This window comes from Lepidochelys kempii, chromosome 11 (genome assembly GCF_965140285.1).
Source record: "Lepidochelys kempii isolate rLepKem1 chromosome 11, rLepKem1.hap1, whole genome shotgun sequence".
In the NCBI taxonomy this organism is placed as follows: Eukaryota; Metazoa; Chordata; order Testudines; family Cheloniidae; genus Lepidochelys; species Lepidochelys kempii.
Window position 1 is genome coordinate 12558607 of NC_136390.1, and position 21103 is coordinate 12579709.

The window sequence follows — 21103 nt, forward strand, 5'->3', positions numbered from 1 at the left end:
CATGTGTTTAAGAATAGTTTTTATCATTAAATTTACAATTTATCATTGGTTGCCATAATGTTTAAAACAGGGGTGGGCAAACTTTTTGGCCTGAGGGCCACATCTAGGAATAGAAATTGTATAGTGGTCCATGAATGCTCACAAAATTGGAGTTGGGGTGGGGGCTCTGAGGTGGGGCCAGAAATGACTAGTTCAGGATGTGGGATGGAGCTTCAGGGTGGGGCACAGGGGGTGGGGGAGGGCTCCAGATGGGGGTGTGGGCTCTGGGGTGTGGGTGTGGAGTTTGGGGTGTAGAAAAGTGCTCTGGGCTGGGACCGAGGGGTTTGGAGGGTGGGAGGGGGATCAGGGCTGGGACAGGGGGTTGGGGTGTGGGAAGGGGTGCAGGCTCCAGCTGGGGGTCAGGTGCAGGCTCTGGGGTGGGGCTGCGGATGAGGGGTCCGGGGTGCAGCGGAGTGCTCCAGGCTTGGACTGAGGCGTTCGGAGGGCAGGAGAGGGATCAGATCTGGGGCAGGGAATTAGGGCACGGGGAGAGGCTCAGGTGTAGGCTCCAGGCGGCGCTTGCCTCAAGCGGCTCACAGAAGCAGCAGCATGTCCCTTTTCTGGCTCCTATGTGGAAGTGCGGCCAGGTGGTGCTGCATGCTGCCCTGTCCGCAGGTGCTGCCCTGTCCGCAGGTACTGCCCCTGCAGCTCCCACTGACTGCGGTTCCCAGCCAATGGGAGCTAGGGGGTGGCGTTTGGGGCGGGGACGGTGTGCAGAGCAGAGCCCCCTGGCTGCCCGTACATGTAGGAGGCAGAGGGGGGCCATGCCACTGCTTCCAGGAGCTGCATGGAGCAGCCCCCTAACCTGCTCCCTGACTGGAGCACCGGAGCGGGGCAAGCACCAGACCCCGTGCCCTAGTGGGAGCTTGAGGGCTGGATTAAAACAGCTGGCAGGCCGTAGTTTGTCCACCCCTGGCTTAAAAAATAAAAGTACATGTTGTTTTTAACTTAAAGTATGTTGTCCAACTTATTTTAAAAGTAACTGAACACCAAGAAGTAAAAACACTGGACCATACCCTTGGCTAGCATAAATCTTATGTGGAGCTATGTTGAATTACATGCAGTGAGGATCTGGCCCCTTGTTTAAAGCCTCCATCTGTCAAACATAGGTGCACTTGACTCGCACCGTTGAACTCAATGGGGCCACTTGCCAAAGTAAAGCTACTCAAGTGCCTGAGTGTTTAGAGGATCAGGGCTGCATTGTGCAAATATCCTATATTGGAGGAGGAATATTGCCTTGATTGTTTTTCATCAAGGAGTGACTCATGGTCAGCTAGAACAGACCTGATTCCATTACATGATTTCGTTGTAAATGAGCATGATCAAGCAGAACAATTTTAGCATCTTTCTGCCACTCCAATCATTTAATAAAAATATAGTAGTGAATTTCTTACTAGGTTCCTGTGCATCTTGCCTTCACAGGAGAGGAGATTACACATGTATGTGGTGTATTGTCAAAACAAACCACGATCAGAATACGTAGTAGCTGAATATGATGCATACTTTGAGGTAAGGTTGGCCACATTCACTATATACTATTGCTACCTAAATCTGTCATGTGAGGTTAAAGGCAAATTACTCAAAAACCTATGGGTTTTGGCTCTGTTTCGCTAAGGTAAAGGATTTTGTGATACAGTTTATTCTTGTATACAAGTATATTCTGTTTACAGTATCTTTCAAGCAATTTCTTGTGTGTATATATATCTCAAATTCCCATTCTTCTATTACTTTCCAGTTAATGACGAGGCTATTGCGTTCCCAAAATGCAATTCATTTTCTTCTCACTCTTAGTCTGAAATGGCTTTTGCCACCTGTGATCTTTGCAGAGAATAGTCAGGAGTTTGCGTGGGGTATATTTTGTTTGAATAATTGGCTGACTGCTTTTGTGGTGTTTAGGGGTTTGTTCTGCTGGATGATTTACAGTTAATCTCCCCCCCCCCCAAGACTTTTTGTGTTCACTCCAGGAAGTCTTTGGGGCTATCCACACTTTATAATGCAAAAAGGAATGGTGCTTCATTTCATTAAAGGGTATGTCACTGCAACCTTTCATGCTCTTCAGGATTTCTTCATGGCCATTACCCGACTATAATGGGAAGAGCAGTCTCCAGATCTTCAATTCCTACTCTACCAGCTCAAACTGAAAATGAATCCCAAGTATTTAAATTAGCTTCCAAGTATTTTGCCCAGTACATGCCAAAAAGGGACACTTACAGATTTTTGAAATCCTTTGGTTTTCTAAAATGTCCTCTTGCTCTGGCAGAAAATTATTCTTAATCTTCTTTTTATTTTGAGTGTGTCAATTACCGTGTCCTGTTTCCTGTCTTTGCTAATAGAATAGCTATAAATGTCTTCATGTGGTTTGTTGTTTCTTAATATTGTTATAATTTAATATTCCTTTTTAGGAGGTACAACAAGAAATAAACCAACGGTTAAGCCTAAGTGACTTTTTAATCAAACCGATTCAAAGAATAACCAAGTACCAGCTTCTACTCAAGGTGAGTGTAAAGATGCAATTCAGGTTAAACAATGGATAGTTTTAATCTTGCATTAGACTCGAATCAGTCTGAATTTCATTTTAACTTATTAGGTTTGTCTCTTTAAAATTTGACTTTAAAATTATCTTATGGGTATGTTGTAATTAACCATCTCTTTAACTCAAGTGAAAAGTTAATGGAAGTTCTGCGTTAGCCCCTACAATATTTGTTTGTCTGCAGACAGACATTCAGCCAGCAGAGGGGCCCCAGTTAGGACATCTCTGAGAACAGAGCTTGGTAGCTGATGATGGCTAATGTCTTCTGTATGTCAGTCTTCGTTTTTTGAGACGCTTCAGTTGCTTTACCCAGTCTTGCTAGAATAATTAAAGGTTTAGGGATGTTCTACATGAGTTGCATTGAAATTAGCTGATCAATGCTTTTGAGGTTTCTCATTTTTAAAAAAAAAAAAAGTCTTCATTGAAAATGAGGTGTGGTGTCTTTTTTGTTTTTTTTTTTTTTAAATCAAATCTCATTTTGATGAATTATGTTGGGGGGTGGGGGGGAATGAACAACTTGATGGGAACCTAACTTTAAATTTTTCATTTCATAATTGTGGGGAAAATGCCCATTGCTAACTTTTTTCCACCCCTAGAAAATAAAACTAGCAAAAGGTAGAAAACAGTCACTAGAGAAAATAGCTAATTTCCCCCTTACATATACACTTCCTTAATGTTTCAAATTTTCCTATGGGGTGTAAGTTATTTTCTGACAAGAAAATTTCAAATCAGGATTTTTCCTATGGAAATGCCCACTGTAAACATTCCTGTTTTCTGGCCAGCTCTAAGTGGAATAAACCAATCTAGAAATATCACCAGCACAGACTGGCACTGAATGAAGGCAAATGCTTTTAACAGATGTGACTGAGCTTCTGTACGTTGATATCCCATGCCCCAGGAAGAGAAACGGATAGATCCAAATTTTTGTCTAATTTATGAGTCCAACTTGGACACATGACATGATTTTTCAAGGATTCTGAGCACCCACGGCTCTTTTTGACTTCTTCCACCACTCTTGCTGCTCATCATCTCTTAAAATCTAACCTGGGGTGTCTAATTTTAGTTGCCCAACTTGAATCACTTCTGAAATTTGGCCCATAATCTATAAAGCTACTGGTGGTTTTTTTAGTTTTTGTTTAAGCTACTTAGCATATGAAACTGACTGCCATCAGCCTACTCTTTGGTAACTGTATTAGTTGCAAAAAAGTAATTGCATTTGTCTATAAGGGTATGTCTACACTACGAAATTAGGTCGAATTTATAGAAGTCGTTTTTTTAGAAATCGGTTTTATATATTCGAGTGTGTATGTCCCCACAGAAAATGCTCTAAGTGCATTAACTCGGCGGAGCGCTTCCACAGTACCGAGGCAAGCGTCGATTTCCGGAGCGTTGCACTGTGGGTAGCTATCCCACAGTTCCCGCAGTCTCCGCTGCCCATTGGAATTCTGTGTTGATATCCCAATGCCTGATGGGGCTAAAACATTGTCGCGGGTGGTTCTGGGTACATATCGTCAGGCCCCCATTCCCTCCCTCCCCCCGTGAAAGCAAGGGCAGACAATCATTTCGCGCCTTTTTTCCTGAGTTACCTGTGCAGACGCCATACCACGGCAAGCATGGAGCCCGCTCAGGTAACCGTCACCCTATGTCTCCTGGGTGCTGGCAGACGCGGTATGGCATTGCTACACAGTAGCAGCAACCCCTTGCCTTGTGGCAGCAGACGGTACAGTACTACTGGTAGCCGTCATCGTCATGTCTGAGGTGCTCCTGGTCGCCTCTGTGAGGTCGATCAGGAGCGCCTGGGCAGACATGGGCGCAGGGACTAAATTTGGAGTGACTTGAGCAGGTCATTCTCTTTAGTCCTGCAGTCAGTCCTATTGAACCGTCTTATGGTGAGCGGGCAGGCGATACAGACTGCTAGCAGTCGTACTGTACCATCTTCTGCCGAGCAGCCATGAGATGTGGATGGCATGCAGTCCTTCTGCACCGTCTGCTGCCAGCCAAAGATGTAAAAGATAGATGGAGTGGATCAAAACAAGAAATAGACCAGATTTGCTTCCCCCCCTCCCCTGTCTAGGGGACTCATTCTTCTAGATCACACTGCAGTCACTTACAGAGAAGGTGCAGCGAGGTAAATCTAGCCATGTATCAATCAGAGGCCAGGCTAACCTTCTTGTTCCAATAACGACAATAACTTAGGTGCACCATTTCTTATTGGAACCCTCCGTGAAGTCCTGCCTGAAATACTCCTTGATGTAAAGCCACCCCCTTTGTTGATTTTAGCTCCCTGAAGCCAACCCTGTAAGCGCCCCTCCCAGCGTCAGAGCAATGGCAAACAATCGGGCATCTGAGAGTGCTGTCCAGAGCACTCACAATGGAGCACTCTGATGGGGCTAAAACGTCGCGGGTGGTTCTGGGTACGTGTCGTCAGGCCCCCGTTCCCTCCCTCCCTCCGTGAAAGCAAGGGCAGACAATCGTTTCGCGCCTTTTTTCATGAGTTACCTGTGCAGACACCATACCACGGCAAGCATGGAGCCAACTCAGGTAACCGTCACCCTATGTCTCCTGGGTGCTGGCAGACGCGGTACGGCTTTGCTGCACAGTAGCAGCAACCCATTGCCTTCTGGCAGCAGACGGTGCAATACGACTGGTAGTCGTCCTCGTCGTGTCCGAGGTGCTCCTGGCCACGTCGGCTGGGAGCGCCTGGGCAGACATGGGCGCAGGGACTAAATTTGGAGTGACTTGAGCAGGTCATTCTCTTTAGTCCTGCAGTCCTATTGAACCGTCTTATGGTGAGCGGGCAGGCGATACGGACTGCTAGCAGTCGTACTGTACCATCTTCTGCCAGGCAGGCAAGAGATGAGGATTGCTAGCAGTCGTATTGTACCATCTTATGCCAGGCAGGCAAGAGATGAAGATGGCTAGCAGTCGTACTGTACCATCTTCTGCCAAGCAGCCATGAGATGTGGATGGCATGCAGTCCTTCTGCACCGTCTGCTGCCAGCCAAAGATGTAAAAGATAGATGGAGTGGGTCAGAACAAGAAATAGACCAGATTTGTTTTGTACTCCTTTTCCTCCTCCCCTGTCTAGATCACACTGCAGTCACTCACAGAGAAGGTGCAGCGAGGTAAATCTAGCCATGTATCAATCAGAGGCCAGGCTAACCTCCTTGTTCCAATAACAACGATAACTTAGGTGCACCATTTCTTATTGGAACCCTTTGTGCAGTCCTGCCTGAAATAATCCTTGATGTACAGGCACACCCTTTGTTGATTTTAGCTCCCTGAAGCCAACCCTGTAAACCGTGTCGTCAGTCGCCCCTCCCTCCGTCAGAGCAACGGCAGACAATCGTTCCGCGCCTTTTTTCTGTGCGGACGCCATACCAAGGCAAGCATGGAGGCCGCTGAGCTCATTTTGGCAATTAGGAGCACATCAACCACCACACGCATTATCCAGCAGTATATGCAGCACCAGAACATGGCAACGCGATACCGGGCGAGGAGGCGACGTCAGCGCGGTCCCGTGAGTGATCAGGACATGGACACAGATTTCTCTGAAAGCATGGGCCCTGACCATGCATGCATCATGGTGCTAATGGGGCAGGTTCATGCTGTGGAACGCCGATTCTGGGCTCGGGAAACAAGCACAGACTGGTGGGACCGCATAGTGTTGCAGGTCTGGGACGATTCCCAGTGGCTGCGAAACTTTCGCATGCATAAGGGCACTTTCATGGAACTTTGTGACTTGCTTTCCCCTGCCCTGAAGCGCATGAATACCAGGATGAGAGCAGCCCTCACAGTTGAGAAGCAAGTGGCGATAGCCCTGTGGAAGCTTGCAACGCCAGACAGCTACCGGTCAGTTGGGAATCAATTTGGAGTGGGCAAATCTACTGTGGGGGCTGCTGTTATGCAAGTAGCTCACGCAATCAAAGATCTGCTGATATCAAGGGTAGTGACCCTGGGAAATGTGCAGGTCATAGTGGATGGCTTTGCTGCAATGGGATTCCGTAACTGTGGTGGGGCTATAGACGGAACCCATATCCCTATCTTGGCACTGGAGCACCAAGCCGCCGAGTACATAAACCGCAAGGGGTACTTTTCGATAGTGCTGCAAGCTCTGGTGGATCACAAGGGACGTTTCACCAACATCAACGTGGGATGGCCGGGAAAGGTGCATGACGCTCGCATCTTCAGGAACTCTGGTCTGTTTCAAAAGCTGCAGGAAGGGACTTTATTCCCAGACCAGAAAATAACTGTTGGGGATGTTGAAATGCCTATATGTATCCTTGGGGACTCAGCCTACCCCTTAATGCCATGGCTCATGAAGCCGTACACAGGCAGCCTGGACAGTAGTCAGGAGCTGTTCAACTACAGGCTGAGCAAGTGCAGAATGGTGGTAGAATGTGCATTTGGACGTTTAAAGGCGCGCTGGCGCAGTTTACTGACTCGCTTAGACCTCAGCGAAACCAATATTCCCACTGTTATTACTGCTTGCTGTGTGCTCCACAATATCTGTGAGAGTAAGGGGGAGACGTTTATGGCGGGGTGGGAGGCTGAGGCAAATCGCCTAGCTGCTGGTTACGCGCAGCCAGACACCAGGGCGGTTAGAAGAGCACAGGAGGGCGCGGTACGCATCAGAGAAGCTTTGAAAACCAGTTTCATGACTGGCCAGGCTACGGTGTGAAAGTTCTGTTTGTTTCTCCTTGATGAAACCCCCCGCCCCTTGGTTCACTCTACTTCCCTGTAAGCTAACCACCCTCCCCTCCTCCCTTTAATCACCGCTTGCAGAGGCAATAAAGTCATTGCTGCTTCACAGTCATGCATTCGTTATTCATTCATCACACAAATAGGGAGATGACTACCAAGGTATCCCAGGAGGGGTGGTGGAGGAGGGAAGGAAAATGCCACACAGCACTTTAAGCACAGCACTTTAAAAGTTTACAACTTTAAAATTTATTGAATGACAGCTTTCTTTTTTTGGGCAATCCTCTGTGGTGGAGTGGCTGGTTGGCTGGAGGCCCTCCCACCGCGTTCTTGGGCGTCTGGGTGTGGAGGCTATGGAACTTGGGGAGGAGGGCGGTTGGTTACAGAGGGGCAGCAGTGGCAGTCTGTGCTCCAGCTGCCTTTGCTGCAGCTCAACCATACACTGGAGCATTCTGGTTTGGTCCTGCAGCAGCCTCAGCATTGAATCCTGCCTCCTCTCATCACGCTGCCGCCACATTTGAGCTTCAGCCCTGTCTTCAGCCCGCCACTTACTCTCTTCAGCCCTCCACCTCTCCTCCCGGTCATTTTGTGCTTTCCTGCACTCTGACATTATTTGCCTCCACGCATTCGTCTGTGCTCTGTCAGTGTGGGAGGACAGCATGAGCTCGGAGAACATTTCATCGCGAGTGCGTTTTTTTTTTCTTTCTAAGCTTCACTAGCCTCTGGGAAGGAGAAGATCCTGTGATCATTGAAACACATGCAGCTGGTGGAGAAAAAAAAAGGGACAGCGGTATTTAAAAAGACACATTTTATAAAACAGTCGCTACACTCTTTCAGGGTAAACCTTGCTGTTAACATTACATACATAGCACATGTGCTTCCGTTACAAGGTCGCATTTTGCCTCCTCCCACCGCGTGACTACCCCCTCAACCTTCCCCCCTCCCTGTGGCTAACAGCGGGGAACATTTCTGTTCAGCCACAGGCAAACAGCCCAGCAGGAACGGGCACCTCTGAGTGTCCCTGAAGAAAAGCACTCTCTTTCAACCAGATGACCATGAATTATATCTCACTTTCCTGAGGATAACACAGAGAGATAAAGAACTGATTTTGGTTGAATGCCAGCAAACATACACTGCAATGCTTTGTTCTACAGTGATTCCCGAGTACGTGTTACTGGCCTGGAGTGGTAGTGTCCTACCATGAAGGACGAAATAAGGCTGCCCTCCCCAGAAACCTTTTGCAAAGGCTTTAGGACTACATCTAGGAGAACCGCAAATGCCAGGGCAAAGTAATCCTTTCACATGCTTGCTTTTAAACCATGTATAGCATTTTAAAAGGTACACTCACCAGAGGTCCCTTCTCTGCCTGCTGGGTCCAGGAGGCAGCCTTGGGTGGGTTCGGGGGGTACTGGCTCCAGGTCTAGGGTGAGAAACAGTTCCTGGCTGTCGGGAAAACCGGTTTCTCCGCTTGCTTGCTGTGAGCTATCTACAACCTCCTCATCATCATCATCTTCTTCGTCCCCAAAACCTGCTTCCGTATTGCCTCCATCTCCATTGAAGGAGTCAAACAACACGGCTGGGGTAGTGGTGGCTGAACCCCCTAAAATGGCATGCAGCTCATCATAGAAGCGGCATGTTTGGGGCTCTGACCCAGAGTGGCTGTTCGCCTCTCTGGTTTTCTGGTAGGCTTGCCTCAGCTCCTTCAGTTTCACGCGGCACTGTTTCGGGTCCCTGTTATGGCCTCTGTCCTTCATGCCCTGGGAGATTTTCACAAAGGTTTTGGCATTTTGAAAACTGGAACGGAGTTCTGATAGCACGGATTCCTCTCCCCAAACAGCGATCAGATCCCGTACCTCCCGTTCGGTCCATGCTGGAGCTCTTTTGCGATTCTGGGACTCCATCATGGTCACCTGTGCTGATGAGCTCTGCATGGTCACCTGCAGCTTGCCACGCTGGCCAAACAGGAAATGAGATTCAAAAGTTTGCGGTTCTTTTCCTGTCTACCTGGCCAGTGCATCTGAGTTGAGAGTGCTGTCCAGAGCGGTCAGAATGGAGCACTCTGGGATAGCTCCCGGAGGCCAATACCATCGAATTGTGTCCACAGTACCCCAAATTCGAGCCGGGAACATCGATTTAAGTGCTAATCCACTTGTCAGGGGTGGAGTAAGGAAATCGATTTTAAGAGCCCTTTAAGTCGAAATAAAGGGCTTCACTGTGTGGACGGGTGCAGGTTTAAATCGATTTAACGTTGCTAAATTCGACCTAAAGTCCTAGTGTAGACCAGGGCTAAGATTTCAAAAGGGGAAAAAAGGGTATCTTCAAATGTGTGGTCTTGTGGCTTAAAAGAGGGGACTGAGTCAGCATTCCCAAACTCTAATTTTAGTTCTGTTCTGTCCTGTCCTGCTTTGTGAATTTCAGCAAGTCATTCAACCTTTTGTGCTTTTTAATAAAATGGGTAGCATATTTTCCCTACCTCACAAGCATGTTTTGAAAACTAATTCATGTATATTAAGTTTCTCAGAGTCGCAAAGTGTTGTCTAATTACATCTTTCATTTTCTGTGGAGTTGCATCCTGCTGCTTGCTGGTGGATTTCTTTTTAAACTGGATAATGGATATCTTTCCTAAAACATCTTATGAGAACGGTCTTGTTTTCTTTAGGACTTCCTGCGATACAGTGAAAAAGCTGGGCTGGAATGTTCGGATATAGAGGTATCCTTTCATATCCTAGACTCTCTTGCTTTATCTGGATATTGCCAAATAATTCAGTGGAATTTGGTAGAGCGAAAGCCAATTGCCAATAGAATATTGGAGATGAGCAAAGGAACGATTACTTATGTTTCATGTTTCATTTAAGTTAAACTAGAAAAGGAAAATAAATTAAGCTACATGTAGTTGGGGCCCATGCCTGCATGCCAGACCTCCCATTGACATTAGTGAAACACTTAGGTCCACCAGAATCATGCCTTTATAACTTCTAAAAATGAGCGTGCCTCATTCATTTATCATTTGATTGCTGGCGCCTGTGTTTTTAATCATTCCTTAAAGAGCGCTCTGCTCTGACTGTCTCATAATTAATTAATATATCATTTTTATTTAACAGAAAGCAGTTGAATTAATGTGCCTTGTACCAAAACGTTGCAATGACATGATGAACCTGGGCCGTCTTCAGGGCTTTGAGGTATGCATCTCTTGTGCTTGCTTAAAGAGCAGTGCTCAAGGGACTATGAGGGGCTATTGTCTTTTTCAGTAATTATCTCCAAAGATTGTCCTTCAGCCTCTTTAGCCAGTATTCTGCTCTGCTCTCTTAACTGTGAGCTACATTCCTGAGCTTCAGGGGGAGGGGTGGGATGAATGTATACCTGTAGTTCTAAAAATGGAACAATCCTATACAGGCATCAAAATCTGAGGCCTGTTACTGCTTCTCAAAGCTTGAATTGCAGACTTATTTTCTCTGCCAGAACAAGTGGTCTCCCATCCAGACTCCTCTGCTGCTTAGCATGATAACCCAAATCCTTGAGTGAGGTAGCTCAACATGAGGGTATGAGCACCAGTACAGCTTCAGAGGGGGCTCTTGAATGATGTACCACGTTGACCGATTCAACGCAGGAATTGGCTAATCCTGGTAAAATGCCTAATCTCAAAAATTAGGTTTAGCGTGTCTTAAATAGTAAATAGTCTTAAATAGTAGCTCAAATTTATAATGGGAATATAGTTGGAAACAGGTATAAAAACATTCCATTGGAGACATGGCATTTTCTGTCTTGGAAACGCAGTTGGTGGCCATGAGAATCAAGAACAGCTGTGTTAGAAGTCTGAGTGAACTCCTGTCAAGGAAGGCAAAGACTTCTTTGGTGTCAGGTCCAGAGGAATTCTGCCTTTCTGAAAATTCAGTGCTCCTTGGAAACCCCAGAATATGTGAACATTAGCAGATCAGCCCTTGGGCTCTGTGATTTTGTTCTTACCCATGTGTGTGTTTATGTTGGCAACTTCTCTATTTCTCAGGGCAAACTGACTGCTCAAGGAAAGCTGCTGCAGCAGGATACATTCTATGTAACTGAGCAGGATTCTGGAGGGCTGTCTCGGCCAAAGGAGCGCAGGGTCTTCCTATTTGAGCAAATAGTCATCTTTAGTGAACTTCTTAGGAAAGGTTCTTTAACACCAGGCTATATGTTTAAGAGAAGCATAAAGGTAAGAAATGAGAGTCCTATTTGATGAGAGTTTGCTACTTAACTATGACTTTTCTTTGCTCTGGACTGACTTTTAGGCATACCAGTCTTCAAGTGCCAGATGTAGACCTTGGTCTGCAGAGCGTTCCCATTAATTTTCAGTAATATGGACCAAGGAGAGTATAGGGACAACAATTGTAAATCTGCCCCTGCACAGATCAGAACTGCCCTTTGCTGCATATCTTGTAAAGTCAGCTACTGAACAGTTAACATCTGTTGCCTGGAGCTCCGCATGAATAAGAGTTGGGTCTACTGAAGAACTAATGGTAGCAGGAGAATGGGCTTGCTAATTTTATCTTAGCTAGGAGTGGAGGAGGGGAAACTGAACCAAAATGATTTTGGACCGCAACTCAGAACTTAAGCACATGCCTAACTCTAATAGGGATGCTTTCCTGAATCGGGAGGCCTTAATCGTCAATCTTTGCTATTACTTTATTGGCCTACTTAGTGTTGCAAGAGAGACTATTCCAGGTGGAAATATTCGTAAGAACACAAAACCCAAAAACATTAAACTATAAATCTCAAGTAAAGTTGTTGTAAATCCTGATGTCTTTAAATCCATTTAATTTTAAAATCACTTCCTACCTTCCCCCTTCCATTGGTTGCGGGCAGGGTGAGGGGAGGAGAAAAACATCAAGTGACAAGAATGAGCCCTAATTTTTACTCTGGGGGGGAAAGTTGACTTCTCCATAGGTGGTGATTCTAGAAAGCGTGAAAATATAGGTTCTCTGCAAAAAGCAATTCTTGCGTTGTATGTTAGATATTTTTTTCTATATATCTACCAATGCCAAAAGAAGCAAATTTGGCCTAGGGCTATCTGGTAGCTTCCAGTTAAACTGCACTTCAGGGCATGTCTTTGGTACATTGTTAGCTTGAGCTATAACTCCAGTTTTGCCCCAACCCAACTCCTGTTCACGCACAGGTCTCTAATTTGAGTTAAGTGGCGCTTTAAGCGTCAACTAGCAACCCATCGGGGAGTAAATTGAAGCTTGAGTGCTCTACTCATGCTCAAGTGAGGACGTAGCTGTTTGGTTTTGATTAGATGCTGGTGTGTTCTAACACTCTGCTAATACAATCACTCTATAGCTTGAGTTGACAGCAATGATTTTGTGGTCTGATCACCACTCTTGTGGATTGGCTGGCAGCTGGCAACACTGCATAGGCTTCTCCTGTCCACATAGGTAATCCACCTCCCCAAGAAGCAGTAGCTGGGTCAACAGAAAGTCTTCCATCGACCAAATGCTGTCTGCACTAGGAATATAAGTGGGCATAGCTCCATTTCTCAGGGGTGTGGATTTTTCAGACCCCTGACATGTAACTATTCGATGTCAGTTCCCAGTATGGAACAGTCCTCACTTGAGCTAGCTTGAGTTTACTCTGCTCGATCTAGGCTAACTGTTACAGTGAAGACCTGCCCTTAGAATGATGTGGAGCGTGATGTTTTTCTGCTTGCTGTGGTGGTTTTCTTTTAAACCTGAGTTAATTTGCAGAATTTCTTCCCCATTCACTTGATAGGCAGTTTTTATGTATTTGGGGAACTGAAAATGAGATGACTTCACTTTGAGCTGGTTCATGCATGTTGTTGGTGGATGCTCAACACCTCACTGATATGCATATTGGAAATACATTAGCTGGATGGTGCACCATCCATCCCCTCTCTACTTAATTTTGTGGGCTGTAGAGTAAAACAGCAGTGTACCTGCTTGCAAGAATGGCTAAAGCTGACAGATCAGAAGTGTGTTTTTCTGATCATTCATGCATGTTCACATCATGTTTCACAGACACCTGAAATGTTTAACAGGACTAGCGGCATCCTGGATGAAGGACACAATCCTGCAAACACTTACTTGCATGCTTATCTTTAGACACATGAGTAGTCACAATAAAGTCAAAGATAGGTACATAAAGTGTTTGCAGGATCATAGCCTAATGGAATCTTTGCACAGCAAGTGACTTAAGTGGTAGAATAATCAGAGGGGAAATACCACTGGATCGTCAGTGGAGAATTATTCCTTTTAGTATGTCTTTGTACACAGTCCAATTTTAAGTGTCTAATGATGGAGTTCCCATTACTCCCCTTAGGAGAAACAGTGATGTAAACATTGCTGTCAACTCTTGTATTAGAGGGATGGTAGGGTTTTTGTGGGGCAGGAGTGTTTTAGTTCTTAGGAGGAATTTTTTTTAATGTCACTTTCAGGTTATGCTTATTTTTGACGCATCAACCACGGTCACGTTACCTTTTTCAAAGGAAGTTGTAACTCAAGACCATGCAGATGGATGTTGAGAGATCTGGGAGAGCTATTGAGGCATGATACTTAAACCTGAAAAATCTGCCTGTAGGATGCTAGACCTTCATTAGACATTGTCTGGAACTTCAAGCACATTGGCATTTTGTTCTCCTTATAGTAATCAAATGATAGTTTAAGCTAATTTATGTTCAGGAAATTAGTGAAACCCTTTATCTTTGAATGCTCTTGAGCCTTCTCCAATGTAACCCATGCTTCATTGGGCTTATTGCAGATGAACTATCTAATCATTGAAGAAATAGTGGAGGATGATCCCTGTAAATTTGCTCTTATGAGCCGGGAAACTTCAGAACGAGTCATTTTACAGGCTGCCAATCCTGAAATTCAACAAGCTTGGATACAGGACATCAATCAGGTTCTGGACACACAAAGAGACTTCCTAAATGGTACGTAGTCTATCTCTGGACAGTGTCTTCTGCATTAATCCGAATCTATGATCTTCAAATGTTGTCTTTGCTGAAAAACACTCATCACCTTCAGGTTCATAAGGAAATATCTCAAGCAGAAAGCTGAATCCAAACTTCCCATCTTTAAGTAGTTGTTGGCATAAGGCCAGGCCATGTCCCTTTTGAGAGTTCATGTAGAGGAATCCTTGATATATTGACCTTCCCTTTTTCTTGCAGAGGAAAGGCTCATGTGCTTGTACAGTCCCACCCCAAGCAATGATCTGTCTACCTAATTCAGGGACTGCATTGTGATGGGGAGAATCTAGATGGCCGGTGAGGGGGACGGGTGGGGGAAAGGCATATAATGCCACCATAATCCTCAGACCTTTTAAGTTGTCTAGAAAAGTTTGTACAGCTCCATGCTGTGTTAACTGTTCCATGGAATTCTTGGCTGGCCCAGGAACAACTGTGGCCAGTGGGGTCTGACTCTGGCAGCGCTTGTGATTTCCTGCTAAAGTGTATGGTTGGTAGTGTGTTAGCCAGGTTCAGAGGCAGGTTTTATCCCAGAGAGCCAAATCCCTCTCCCCAGTAGCATGCTGCTGGGACATATCTGTGGTGAAAGCCTCACAAAACTTCCTTGCTTTTTCAAGGTCATGTTTCCTGGTGCCTGTTAACTGCACTCAACGTTGTAAATATAGTAGCACTCAGAGGCCATAATCAGAATCCACTCACTCCAGAATGGTAGCCTGGCCTTCAGCTTGCACCCCTGATATGGAGAGACTGTCAGGCTAGAATAGTCTCAACTCAGAGGTGTTTGTAAAAACAAAAATTTGCCCCAGAAATCTGAATGTCTTAAACATTTGATGCTGTGCTTCTGGGAGAGTGCAGAGCATTGCATGTGTCTGACATTTGGGGCGCCTGAAGGGTTTGGTTAGCTGAATTGACTTTTATATGGGTCTGATTGCCCTTTTGCACTGCAGCAGCTCCAAAGGTTGTCATCTCACCATCAGTTCAGTCAAACTAACGCAGAGAGCAGCTGCAGAAGTGGGCTCTCTCTCAAATGTAAAGTGTGCAGAGGAAAGGAAGATATCTGAGACTTATTTTTTTAATTAAATTATTCCTTTCCTTTCTCCCCTCCTCCCCCCCCACCCCCCAAACCCGTTTTTAGTAAAAATGCTGGAGTCGGTGTCTATCCCTTGTGAGGTTTTTCTTCATCTCAGTGTTAGGAGGGATGCTTCTGTTGTGTTTTCTTGATTGGATTAATTTGATCTGTGACACTTTATCCTGCATTTTCTCATTGCTGAATTAGTTTCTCCGCATTCCATTTAGTTTACAGTCTGAATGACCAATGTACAGAGTACTGATTCTCTAGGAATGATCTGTCCAGAGCCATTGAAGCTGCATACACTTAGGAATTTCTAGTCTTCGATCCTGTTGACTCTTCCTCTCTTCCCTCTTCTGAATAATGGCAATAAGTGTAGAAAGATTTATGAGCTCAGTCTGCCCCTAAAACTTTTGTCTGAGGCCAGTTCACAGTGATAGCTGGTGCATAATAATACCAGGTGGGGCTCTAGATACAAGCTGTGTCACAGGGCCTCTTACCATCTCCTGTAGGTTGATCAACTCTTCAAGTGGAAAAGAGGACGTGTGTGTGTGTGTGTGTGTGTGTTGGGGAGGGGGGAGATGAAGTCAGGAGAAAAAGGGTCCCCTCTTTCCTTCCCCTTAGCCCTTCAGAATGATCAACTAGGATATTTCTCAGTAAAAGAGAGGCTGAGAAAACTGCAGCCTCTTTACCTTTCTCTCCAGTTCCACACTTCTCCCCCTCCAAACTACCTCTAACCTGCCAGTTCCCCACCTACACCTTCATTTATCATTGACTCCTATTCTCAAATCTGCCAACCCAACCTTTCTCCCCTACTGCCTCAGAAAACCCAATCTTTTCTGCTCCCGCCAGCTCAAATATACACACCTATTTCCTTTCCAATCTCTCCACAGCTAAGCACCTTCTCCTGCTCCCAGACTTACTATTTTGGGTTTGCAAAATCTGACTTAGCTTGTGGGCATGCCCACAAACTTTCTTAACCTCAGCTGGTCATTCATCTCCAGAAGATGCCCTTACTAAGGTTAACATTCTGATGCCATCAACAGCAATTGCCTAGTTGGTAGTTTCCAGGAACTGCCCTGCATCAAGGTAGTTACAGATCATGTACAAATCCTACACCTTGGCAGGGGGGTGAGACTAGATGACCCTTCCAGTCCCTTCTAACTCTGTGGTTCTACACAAAGATGTAACCAGGTCCAGAGTAAACTACATTTGGTGATAATTTCGTAGCCATGGCTTCTTGTCTATATAGGTGGGTTCTGTGAGTAGGAGGTTTTCGGAGTGTAACAGGAGCCAGTAACTTAGTGGCCTGGGTGTCAAGTACTTCAATAAATACACACTACATACTTAAGTTTTGTCATTTGTACCTATAAGGGAACTCTGAATCATTCTGATAGATGTGCTGTTTGAAATTAAAATGTGAACTTATTTGTTTCCGTTGAAGGGCTAAGTTTTCAGCATGATGTAGCATTAGACAAGCAACTCCATCATAGCAGTAAAAGGAGTCTCTTGTGTTGAATCATTATATCCTGTACTGCGAGGTGGTCTCAAGATGTCTAAATGTAAATGCTCTTCCAAGTGTGATGCAGTTGAGTATCCCTTGGGTTTACTTTGAAAGCAATATCGGTTTAATTGAAATGACATGCAAGTCATGTACTGCACATCCGGCTACGCTGTGTCACAAGCAGCAGTACATCTAATTCTCTTCCTCTCCTGCAGCACTACAGTCGCCCATAGAGTATCAACGCAAAGAAAGTACCTCGGCAGTAATGAGACCACAAGCTAGTAGGGTGTCTCAGCCCAACAGCAGACCCTATTCTTCTGTTCCAGTAGGGTCTGAGAAGCCTTCAAAGGCTACAAGCCGTAACCCATCCATGCCACCCCTGAAGATATCTACCTCTAATGGCAGTGCAGGGTATGAACACCACCAGCCTGGGGACAAATACGAACAAAACAAGGTACTTTCTCTGTTCACCGTTTATACTCAAGCATACCTTTCTTTGTATCATGGAATATCCATGAGATTATGAGCTTATCAGGTCAGTAGAAACCAGCTTGCCAAACTTGTGGCACAGCAGAATAGGTGGTTAAAGATCAAAGATGTGCAGAACTTAAACACTTACAAACAACTGTAAGAAAACTTAAGGCTCATGAAAAGTGTGGTGTTCACAACCCTGATGACTGAATTTTCATTTACAGCACAGGCAGCTGCCATAAAACCTTCCACCTCAATCTTGGAACAATATGCCTAGCACCCTGACTTGAAGATCAGCTCTGTGCTTGTCCTCTGTGAGGCTGCTAACGAGTGCCAGTTGTGGAGATAGGGTTTCCTCTGTGATGTATACTATTGCAAACAGAGCTGAGTTCATGAACTCCAGTTCCCATAGGCCACCAAATCAGCACTGGTTCAAATGCAGCCTTGACAGGGACTAAAAGCTGTTGTTGCAAGTCAAATTACTGTGTGATGTTTACCTGCCATTGCGAAATGGCTCTTGAGTGTTAATTTCACATTCAGATATCAGCTTTCACTGCTCTTTTCCCCACATCCTGGTATAGAATGGTTTTGCTACAATAAAATGCAAATAAGTTTTTTCTTAGCACTCCTAGAACAAAATTACCGTTGAACCAAATGCGAATTATGATAGGAAACGGGACTCTGTCTTTAATTCTGAGGGTATTTGGATTACTAGATAACTTCAAATTCTTAATTATAGATTTTTTTTTTCTTCTGGTGTAAATTTATAATTATTTAAGGATTTTAAAACACCCTCTTTTCTTCACTAGTCTGAAAACTGTGCCCTGGCTGCTCCTAAAAAAGGTAACTCTTACTTCTTCCCCAGCAACACAACTTTCTAAGAATTTCTATTGTCCCCTTCACAGAGTGACTTGGGAGGGTGCAATGGGACCTCTTCCATGGTGGTAATCAAAGATTACTATGCACTGAAGGAGAATGAGATCTGCGTGAATCAGGGCGAGGTGGTTCAGATCCTTGCCATCAACCAGCAAAACATGTTCCTGGTGTACCAGCCTGCCAACGACCACTCCCCGGCCGCTGAAGGATGGATTCCAGGCAATATCTTGGCTCCCCTCACTAAATCCACTACAGATAATAGCGACGGAAGCATCAAGTAAGTGCCATGTTGGCTTCCCTGGGAGCAGTGTATGGATTTTTGAGGAAAAAACAAAAAAATGGTAGGGAATTCCTGCTGGTTTTTTTTTTTTTTTCTACAGTGCCATTGGAACAAACTTTGAATGCTCAATCCACAGCATGGGGCATCCATGTTGGATAGTTCGGGTTTTGGTTATTTTTGTTTGATTTTTTTTGTTTATACTTTGTAAAGAGTTTAAAGGCATGTTTTACATTGATCCATTTTACACCGACATGGACCTGATTGGACTGGACTTATATTTATGTTGTATTAAGTTACTAATTATATATATATATTGGTTATAACAGCTTCTAGCAAAAAATCAGGCCTTGTGTTGGACTGAGGCCTGCTTCTCAAGGAGGAGAGATTTTGTTGTCTATGGCAATTTCTTTGTACAGCTTGTATCTTTTATTTTGACATTTTTCTGTTCACGGTAACTTTTGTAAAATTTTTGTTGGCAAGACCCCCTTCTAAGTACATTCCTGTATAAAGTATTTTGCACTATTTAAAGAAACCCATATTGATGAAGTCAGGTTGTGCAATATAATGGATAGTCGCAATGTTCATCATTGTACCTGTAATGTAACTAATAATTTTAAATGTACTATTTTAAATATGTAAAATAAATTTTCACCATGAGCATGTTTTAATGAGGTTTAAAAGGACTAGCTTGACCCTTTTGTTTTCTTTTTGTTATAATGTTTTGTTGCTTATTTAACAAATGTGTGGATATTTTTTTCTGATTTTTAGAAATTTGTCAATCTGAAATGACTAAATGCAAGAAAGTGGTTTTTTGGTATTAAATACAGAAGGTACAACCCTGTTTAGTAATACCTGTTTTCTTTTGATATCTAAAATTTATTAGCATGATGGATGCTAAATCTTATCTCACATGAGTGCCTCAAGGTGTAGATTTGAAGTGGGGATGAACGAAGCCTTTAAAAAATATATATATATATTCTGCTGAAGTTAGTTGTGTCAGTGGTATTGGGTTTACCTGTATTGTTCTAAAAGATCAATGCTCCTGGTCAAAACATGTCTGAAATGTATACTAAACCTATGGAATTATTTAGCATCTTTCTGATGGCTAGAGACTTGATTGCATTCTTCTCTAGCACTGGTGTGGAATTGGGTGCTGTTATATTTTGTCAACAGCATTAGATTTTTCCAGTAAGTGATGTCCAATTGAAACTTCCTGTGCGGTCGTACTCTGCAACGATTTCCGCAAAGAGAACGAAACAAAAATTGTTGTCGTGAATGACGCACATGTTGCACTTTTTCCTTTTCCCTTTTTGAGATTTAGATCTCAAATATTCTCTTCATGCTCTGGGAATAAATAGTTGCTTGACTGAACTCTCTAATGGGTGTCCTATAAAACAAAAACAATGGCCAGCTGTGGGTGTGGTCTACTGCTCTATCTATGTTGCGATGTAATATGGTTTAAAAGTGGGGTGAATGACTTAGTCTGTCTGACTAGTCTATCCATAACCCATACTAAAGCAGTTACAGTACAGTGTTCACACCCTACTCTGTTTGATCTTGCTGGTCATAGTTCAGCCAGTTGGAGGTAAGGGGAGAGAAACCCATCAACCCACCACTGACTCCATCCAGATCTTCAAAGAAAGCTTAAACTTGAATTCTGGTGAGAGTTCTGCAGTATTTGGATAACTCCCCACTGCTTTGCATATCCAATTTGGATCTCGCCTAGAGGTGCCAAAATATCCCAAGCAAGAATATTGTCATCAGATTTCTAGCCAAATTTTATAGATGTGAGCAGTTTATAGAATGCTGCTCCTTTCTGGTGCTCATCTTCACTGGATGTGAATGCCCATAACTAGTTCTCAAAGACACCATGCACGTGACCTTGTTTGTGTTGCTGTAGTGTGGACACTCTCTAAAAGTGGTTGTGGACACAGTTTCAGTTAACATAAACCAGTTTAGTCTTGTGCTGGTGACGCTGTTAGAGGTCTGTAGTTTTAATCTTGACGTGACCTACTGTACTATTCTAATCTGATGCCAAAGCATAATGAACACACGAACACTTAAGAATTGGAATACAGAATGTCTACTGTTTCTGGAGTTTCAGATCCTAACAGGTCATATTTTATTGGCATCACAAGTTATCATTGGATTACATGCAACTTTCTGTATAAAATGTGTCAAGGTACTGTAGATGCGACATGAGCCAAACATTGGCTTCAAACATGCAAATAAATTTGCATGCTTTAAAGGTGGGCAGATGTAGCATAATGCTTCTGACCTGGGTCCCAGCTCATTCCACTGCTATTCTTGAACTTTCTGCTTTAGGTGAATATTAAAAAATAAACACACACCTTGAAAATGGCAAACTTTCTGCTGTGATAGTAAATTAAATCCATATTTTAAACTGATTTTTTTTTCTTAATTTGATGTCTGGTCTGGTCTGATCTGATCTGATTTTTCTCTTGTCTCCACAGCATTTTTCTTGTAAAGGGTGCCATGGCATTTTTTCCAAGGATAAGGTCATGGGGACAGTAAATAGGGGTTGGACATGAAAATCACTAATTCTGTATTCTGTTTAGTCAACAAATAAAGATTTGATAATGTCAGACAATTGGATTGACAAAATGCAACCATGTTAAACTAACAAGAAATTCTTGGCCCCAAGAAGTATAGCAAAGCTT

General features: G+C 44.1%; 1 protein-coding gene across 9 annotated transcripts in view; it reads left to right on the forward strand.

Annotated features, from left to right (window-relative positions):
• Positions 1–21103, forward strand: part of LOC144929079 (kalirin-like) — a 130726-nt gene that overhangs the window by 60608 nt on the left and 49015 nt on the right. For 4 of the 9 annotated variants that reach the window (XM_073305149.2, XM_078854786.1, XM_078854785.1 and 1 more), the window contains 8 exons: positions 1462–1548; positions 2442–2534; positions 9930–9980; positions 10372–10449; positions 11274–11459; positions 14018–14189; positions 17011–17249; positions 18172–18419. In XM_073305149.2, coding sequence (XP_073161250.1) covers positions 1462–1548; positions 2442–2534; positions 9930–9980; positions 10372–10449; positions 11274–11459; positions 14018–14189; positions 17011–17249; positions 18172–18419 — 1154 coding nt within the window. Of the gene's footprint in view, positions 1–1461; positions 1549–2441; positions 2535–9929; positions 9981–10371; positions 10450–11273; positions 11460–14017; positions 14190–17010; positions 17250–18171; positions 19394–21103 lie in introns of those variants that run through there. The other 5 variants (XM_073305150.2, XM_073305152.2, XM_073305151.2 and 2 more) reach the window with 4 other exon arrangements.